Source organism: Pipistrellus kuhlii, unplaced genomic scaffold, assembly GCF_014108245.1.
Source record: "Pipistrellus kuhlii isolate mPipKuh1 unplaced genomic scaffold, mPipKuh1.p scaffold_m20_p_154, whole genome shotgun sequence".
In the NCBI taxonomy this organism is placed as follows: Eukaryota; Metazoa; Chordata; class Mammalia; order Chiroptera; family Vespertilionidae; genus Pipistrellus; species Pipistrellus kuhlii.
In genome coordinates, this window is record NW_023425465.1 from 137,501 (window position 1) to 145,000 (window position 7,500).

At 65.5% G+C, this 7,500-nt stretch overlaps 1 protein-coding gene across 1 annotated transcript in view; it reads left to right on the top strand.

The window, feature by feature from the left end:
• Positions 1 to 7,500, top strand: part of LOC118719714 (VPS10 domain-containing receptor SorCS2-like) — a gene marked incomplete at its 3' end in the record, with an annotated part of 156,071 nt that overhangs the window by 116,325 nt on the left and 32,246 nt on the right. Inside the window, exons 5-6 of the mRNA XM_036439450.2 lie at positions 4,420 to 4,584; positions 6,968 to 7,041. Of these exons, the coding sequence (XP_036295343.2) occupies positions 4,420 to 4,584; positions 6,968 to 7,041 (239 nt within the window). The remainder of the gene's footprint in view (positions 1 to 4,419; positions 4,585 to 6,967; positions 7,042 to 7,500) is intronic.

A 7,500-nucleotide genomic window follows, 5' to 3' on the forward strand; every position in this document is an offset into this window, starting at 1 on the left:
GCACCGCCTGGGGCAGGAGGTGGTGGGAGCCCTGGCCCAGGAGAGTGAGCTTGACAGGTGAGGGGGCAGGGGGCAGGGGGCACACCGCAGCTCCTGCTGGGACACGCGGCAGCGGGCCACAGAGCGGCCGGGCAGCCAGCGAGCGCTGGGGTGGCGGCAGAGGGCAGAGGACGCCCGGGTCCCTCCAGGCCAGGGCGGGCCGGGTGCTGGAGCCCTGCCCTGCGCTTCAGACCCTCCTCGGTGCCCAGTGCCCGTGGCAGGCCGGCACTGCCCATGCCTGCCGTTGCCGACCAAGGTGCATGGCCTCCTGGCGGAGGGAGGATCACCCACAGGCGGGCGGGTCCCAGAGCTGAGGCGGCTCAGAGGCAGTGGTGACAGGGACAGGGTGCATATGGCCCGCCGCCCCTGAGTGTGGTGTCTCCCTAGTTGGCACCCCAAAGCCTCCCTCGCCTCCCCCGCAGCCTGGCCAGGGGCTGGGGCTCCCCGGAGGAGGTGTCGCCCGTGCCAGGCCTCCAAAGCTGAGCAGAAGCCGGTCATGGCAGAGCTCAGTGTGACCAGAACATTCTGAAGGGGGTCCCTCCTTCTTTCCCCGAAAGTCCCATGTTTGGGTTTTCTGTCGCAGATCCTGCTGTCATTGGATAGGCTTTGCTCCCCTTGTTACCGGTTGTTCATTACCTCCTCGTGCACCAAAGCTCATTTCAACGGCAGAGGGCAGTGATAAGTGTTACCTCCTCCAGGAAGCCCTCTGTGATACATGTTATTCAGGCCTCTCCCCTGCTCTTTCCCCAGCACCTGTGCATTCATTTGGTCCACCCCTACGTTCCCTAGTGTTCTCTGTAAGAATCTGCCTTTCCCTCCGGGCCCGGAGGCTGTGCAGCCTGGCGAGGCCCAGGTGTTTGTCACAGCCACATGTCCTGCCAGCAGGTGCCCTATCCCAATCAACAGGCACTGGAGCTCCTCCCATGAGGAGCCAGCGCCCTGGGCCCGGGTGCCTCCCCATCACAGCGCAGGTAGAGCCCATAGAGGAGCTGGGTGAATGCTCAGTGAACTCCGCTGAAGCCGACTCCCTCTTCCAAAGCAAAAATGCTGCAGTGACCTGGCTGTCATGGACAGGGAGTTTGATGTCTAAGGGACTGTGCTCGGTCCATAATATACATCTTTTCATTTATCTCTTCTAATGACCTCTGCCGTGGGAATTCCTATCTTCACGAGCAGCCTGAGGCTCAGAGACGTGAATGAACTTGTCCAAGGTTGCACAGCTTCTCGGGGGCCTGGTGAGGACAGGAGCCCAGCTCCGTGTGCCTCCAGCACCGGCACGACCCCCCTGTGTGAACGCTGTGGCTGCACTCTGCTCAGGCAGCGTGCCCTCCCTGCCTGGGGCCTGGGGCCTGGGGCTGTGTCAGTATCCCTCCACCCTGCAGATCATTATCCCCTGCCTGGTGTGGGCGCTGGCACCCCAGATCCCAGCAAGTTCTCCCTCCGGGTGAGGGAGGTTTTAGGGTGCACAACTACGGAGACACCACACTCAGGGCGGCAGGCCATATGTGCCCCATTCCTGTCACCACTGCCTCTGAGCTCCCGCAGCTCCGAGACCCGGCCCGTCTGTGGATGATCCTCCCTCCAGCAGGAGGCGATGCACCTTGGTAGGCAACAGCAGGCATGGGCAGGCCCTGGGCCCACGGGTGACGTTGCTGCCGGGCCCTGCGTGTGCACTTGGTGCTGGGCCCACGGTGATGTCACCGCCGGGCCCTGCGTGTGCACCTGGCCCTGGGCCCACTGGTGATGTCACTGCCGGGCCCTGCATGTGCACCTGGCACTGGGCCCACGAGTGATGTCCCCGCCGGGCCCTGCGTGTGCACTTGGCGCTGGGCCCACTGGTGATGTCATCACCGGGCCCTGCGTGTGCACTTGGCGCTGGGCCCACGGGTGATGTCCCGCCGGGCCCTGCATGTGCACCTATCCCTGGGCCCACTGGTGATGTCACCGCCGGGCCCTGCGTGTGCACCTGGCCCTGGGCCCACTGGTGATGTCACTGCCGGGCCCTGCGTGTGCACTTGGCGCTGGGCCCACGGGTGATGTCCCGCCGGGCCCTGCATGTGCACCTATCCCTGGGCCCACTGGTGATGTCACCGCCGGGCCCTGCATGTGCACCTATCCCTGGGCCCACGGGTGATGTCATCACTGGGCCCTGCGTGTGCACTTGGCGCTGGGCCCACGGGATGTCACCGCCGGGCCCTGCGTGTGCACTTGGCGCTGGGCCCACGGGATGTCACCGCCGGGCCCTGCGTGTGCACCTGGCACTGGGCCCACGGGTGACGTCGCCGCCGGGCCCTGCATGTGCACTTGGCGCTGGGCCCACGGTGATGTCCCCGCCGGGCCCTGCGTGTGCACCTGGCGCTGGGCCCACAGGTGACGTCCCCGCCGGGCCCTGCGTGTGCACCTATCCCTGGGCCCACTGGTGATGTCATCACCGGGCCCTGCGTGTGCACTTGGTGCTGGGCCCACGGGTGATGTCACCGCCGGGCCCTGCGTGTGCACTTGGCGCTGGGCCCACGGGTGATGTCACCGCCGGGCCCTGCGTGTGCACTTGGCGCTGGGCCCACGGGTGATGTCCCGCCGGGCCCTGCGTGTGCACTTGGCGCTGGGCCCACGGGTGATGTCCCGCCGGGCCCTGCGTGTGCACTTGGCGCTGGGCCCACGGGTGATGTCCCGCCGGGCCCTGCGTGTGCACCTATCCCTGGGCCCACGGGTGATGTCCCGCCGGGCCCTGCGTGTGCACTTGGCGCTGGGCCCACGGGTGATGTCCCGCCGGGCCCTGCGTGTGCACTTGGTGCTGGGCCCACAGTGATGTCGCTGCCGGGCCCTGCGTGTGCACTTGGTGCTGGGCCCACGGGTGATGTCATCACCGGGCCCTGCGTGTGCACCTGGCGCTGGGCCCACAGTGATGTCACCGCCGGGTCTCACGCCCCAGACGAAGCTGTGGACTGATTCCGCTCACATGTTGCCTCTGAGTTCAAACCTCCGGCTCAGGCCCAGCATCGAGCGCAGACGCCATATGCTCCCGGAACAGCACGCGGTGAAAACACGCGATTGAAATAGGCTGGTCCCCGTTTGGAAGGACCGTCACCAGCCGCCAGCCGCCACCGTGCTGAGTTGTTTTTGCTCCACGGTTCCTCTCCTCATCAGCATGCCAGTCGTCCCCGTCTTCCCGGCTTGCTTGTCCTACGAGCAGCCCCGGTCCAGGCCAGCGCCCTCCCACCTCGGCGCCACGCTCCACGGCTCCGGCCCTAGCGGTGCCGTGACGGGAGGCACCGGGCCCGGGCCCTGGCTCTGTGTGGGAAGAGCTCCAGGGCCTGCCCATTGGGATAGGGCACCTGCTGGGGAGACGTGGCCGTGACAGACACCTGGGCCTCGCCAGGCTGCACAGCCTCCGGCCCCGAGGGAACGTTGGGCGGGGCCGAACGAATGCACAGGTGCTGGGGAAAGAGCGTGTGTGTGTGTGTGTGTGTGTGTGTGTGTGTGTGTGTCTCAGAATAACGTATCACGGAGGGCTTCCTGGAGGAGGTGGCCTTTGAATTGAGCTTTGGTGCAGGAGGAGGCACTTGACAATCCGATAACAAGGTGAAAGGTGTCTCTATCATAAAAATAAGCTACACTCACGCTGCGGGGAGGGGTGCCCGAAAGAAATGAGAAACTTCAGCTTTGTTGACGTTGCCTAGCGTTTGGGGCTCAGAAAGTTTGAAAGAAAGTGTTTTAATTTTATCACACATGGGTTTGTGGTTTTGAAATCTGGAGACCTGTGTTCTGAGTAGCAGTGGTGAGCGTGGAGGTGTCTTGGTCCCGCTGTGCATTCTGGGAGTGTGAACGGTCTCGGGACTGGAGACACACACCGGGGGCTGAGGTGGCTGGCGCCCAGGTGTGTGGGAGGGCAGGGCAGGGCCTTGGTCCTGGAACACCCTCCCGTCGGCCGACCATCCATTCTTCAAGCTCCTTCGGCGTCAGCTCCTGCGGGAGCGCTCCTGCCCGCAGACCTGCCCTGTAGTTCCTGTGGTGAGTGACACGTGGGCAGTGAAGAGGCCGAGCGAGGGACTTTTAAAGGATTCTGCAGCGAGTCACTCCCCTCCCAAAGGAGAAGAGCAAGCTGGGGTGGAGCTACTCATTCATTTGTTCATTCATTCATTCATTCATTCGTTTTTTCATTGATTCGTTCATTCGTGCATCCATGTCTCGACCAGGCCGGGCCCACGGCAGGCCTGTCCCAGATGCCAGGAGACGGCCTGGTCACAGGCCTGGTAGGCTGTCACTGAGGTTCCCCAGGGCCGGGCCCGTGCTGTGTCCCCCTCGGCAGACCGGGAAGCTGAGGCACAGAACGGGAAGTGGGCGTCCGAGCGTGGTCCCCTCTGCCCGCCTGTGTTTCAGATCCTCTTCCTCAGCTCCTCGCTCAGCAGCGGGGAGCAGAACCTGTTCCTGAGCACAGACGAGGCCACCACCTTCCAGAAGCAGCTCCTGCCCTTCACCGTGGACAAGCTCCTCTTCCACCCCAAGGACGAGGACAAGGTGCTGGCCTGCACCAAGGAGGGCCAGGTGAGCGCGTGTGCGTGTGCATGTGTGTGTGCGTGTGTGTGTGTGCGTGTGTGTGTGTGTGTGTGCGTGTGCGTGTGTGTGTGTGTGTGCGTGTGCGTGTGTGTGTATGTGTGTGTGCGCGTGCGTGCGTGCGTGCGTGTGTGTGCTCCTGTGCGTGTGTGTGTGTGTGTGTGTGTGCTCCTGTGCGTGTGCGTGTGCGTGTGCGGGGTGAAGTGGCGTTGGACAAGCCTTGAGCTCTGTCCGGGCTCCATGAGAGGCCACGCCGCTGCCAGGCTCTCCCGCTGCAAACCCAGTCCAACCACCGTGTTCACGGAGCACTGGCCACCTTCGCCGGCTGACAGGGCACCGAGCTCCTGCCCCCCGATGCTGTGTTCCAGGGAGGGGAGCTCCCCAAAGCCTTCCTCAGCCCTGGCCGGTGTGGCTCAGTGGACAGTGTCGGCCTGCGGACTGAAGGGTCGCAGGTTCGATTCCGGCCACGGGCACAGGCCCGAGTTACAGGCTCCATCCCCGGGGTGGGGCCTGCAGGAGGCAGCCCTTCAATGACTCCTATCATTGATGTTTCTCCGTCCCCCTTCCTCTCTGAAATCAATAAAAACACGGATTTTTAAAAGCCCTTTCTCCATATCAGAGATGATCATTTCTGATCACAGACCCTGGACAAGTGTCAGGAGACAGTGGCCTGCCACCTGCTTTGTGAATAAAGTTTTATTGGCACAGGCCTCCCAGTTGTGTGCTGTCCTGGCTGCTCTTCTGTGCCAAGAGCAGGGGCGGGCAGTCACAGAGACCACAGGGCGTTACAGGAAAGGGTGGCGGCCTGGTCCAGGCGGTGTGCTCATCATTCAGTGCCCCCGGCAGGGAGGGCCGCCTAGGCGTGGTGACAGGTGAGCGGGGTAGGGGTGGTGACAGGGGAGGGGGGTAGGTGTAGTGACAGGTGAGGGGGGTAGGCGTGGTGACAGGTGAGCGGGGTAGGGGTGGTGACAGGGGAGGGGGGTAGGTGTAGTGACAGGTGAGCGGGGTAGGGGTGGTGACAGGTGAGCGGGGTAGGTGTAGTGACAGGTGAGGGGGTAGGGGTGGTGACAGGTGAGGGGGGTAGGCGTGGTGACAGGTGAGCGGGATAGGGGTAGTGACAGGTGAGGGGGGTAGGTGTGGTGACAGGTGAGGGGGGGTAGGGGTGGTGACAGGTGAGGGGGGTAGGGGTGGTGACAGGTGAGGGGGGTAGGGGTGGTGACAGGTGAGGGGGGTAGGGGTGGTGACAGGTGAGGGGGGTAGGGGTGGTGACAGGTGAGGGGGGTAGGCGTGCTGACAGGTGAGGGGGGTAGGCGTGCTGACAGGTGAGGGGGGTAGGGGTGGTGACAGGTGAGGGGGGTAGGGGTGGTGACAGGTGAGGGGGGTAGGCGTGCTGACAGGTGAGGGGGGTAGGGGTGGTGACAGGTGAGGGGGGTAGGGGTGGTGACAGGTGAGGGGGGTAGGCGTGGTGACAGGTGAGCGGGGTAGGGGTGGTGACTGGTGAGGGGGGTAGGTGTAGTGACAGGTGAGGGGGGTAGGGGTGGTGACAGGTGAGGGGGGTAGGCGTGCTGACAGGTGAGGGGGGTAGGTGTAGTGACAGGTGAGGGGGGTAGGGGTGGTGACAGGTGAGGGGGGTAGGGGTGGTGACAGGTGAGCGGGGTAGGGGTGGTGACAGGTGAGGGGGGTAGGGGTGGTGACAGGTGAGGGGGGTAGGCGTAGTGACTGGTGAGGGGGGTAGGGGTGGTGACAGGTGAGGGGGTAGGGGTGGTGACAGGTGAGCGGGGTAGGTGTAGTGACTGGTGAGGGGGGTAGGGGTGGTGACAGGTGAGGGGGGTAGGGGTGGTGACAGGTGAGCGGGGTAGGGGTGGTGACTGGTGAGCGGGGTCGGGGGTGGTGGCTGGTGAGGGGGGTAGGGGTGGTGACAGGTGAGGGGGGTAGGGGTGGTGACAGGTGAGGGGGGGTAGGGGTGGTGACAGGGGAGGGGGTAGGTGTAGTGACTGGTGAGCGGGGTAGGGGTGGTGACAGGTGAGCGGGGTAGGGGTGGTGACAGGTGAGGGGGGTAGGCGTGCTGACAGGTGAGGGGGGTAGGGGTGGTGACAGGTGAGGGGGTAGGGGTGGTGACAGGTGAGCGGGGTAGGGGTGGTGACAGGTGAGGGGGGTAGGCGTGCTGACGGGAGCAGGCTGCTGGGCACTCACGAGCAGCTGGGCATTGTGGAGAAGGGGAACATAGGACTGGACGGGGCCCCAGGAACCCCTGCCCCGCCTCCTCCTGCCCCCTCCTGCGGGCCTCTGGTCGGGAGGGCGGGTGAGAGGTCCCGGGAGCAGGGGCGGCTCGGGAGAGGCTCCTCCTGACCAGGCTGTCCCTCTCTCCGCCCAGCTCTACGTGTCCTGTGACCTGGGGAGGAAGTGGCTGCTGCTGCACGAGCAGGTGACCAAGGACCACGTGTTCTGGTGAGCACTGCAGAGGGAGCGTGGGCCCCGTGGCCCCTCCCCGCCCCGCTCCGGGCCCCTGCTCCTGCGCTGTCCCAGCCCTGCCCGCCCCCCCCCACCTGCTCCTGCGCTGTCCCAGCCCTGCCCGCCCCCCCCACCTGCTCCTGCACTGTCCCAGCCCCGCCTGGCCTCCCCCCTGCTCCTGCGCTGTCCCAGCCCTGCCCGCCCCCCCCCACCTGCTCCTGCGCTGTCCCAGCCCTGCCCGCCCCCCCCACCTGCTCCTGCGCTGTCCCAGCCCTGCCCGCCCCCCCCACCTGCTCCTGCACTGTCCCAGCCCTGCCCGCCCCCCCCACCTGCTCCTGCACTGTCCCAGCCCTGCCTGCTCTCCCCCACACACACACACTGCTCCTGCGCTGTCCCAGCCCTGCCCGGCCTCCCCCCCACCTGCTCCTGCGCTGTCCCAGCCCTGCCCGGCCTCCC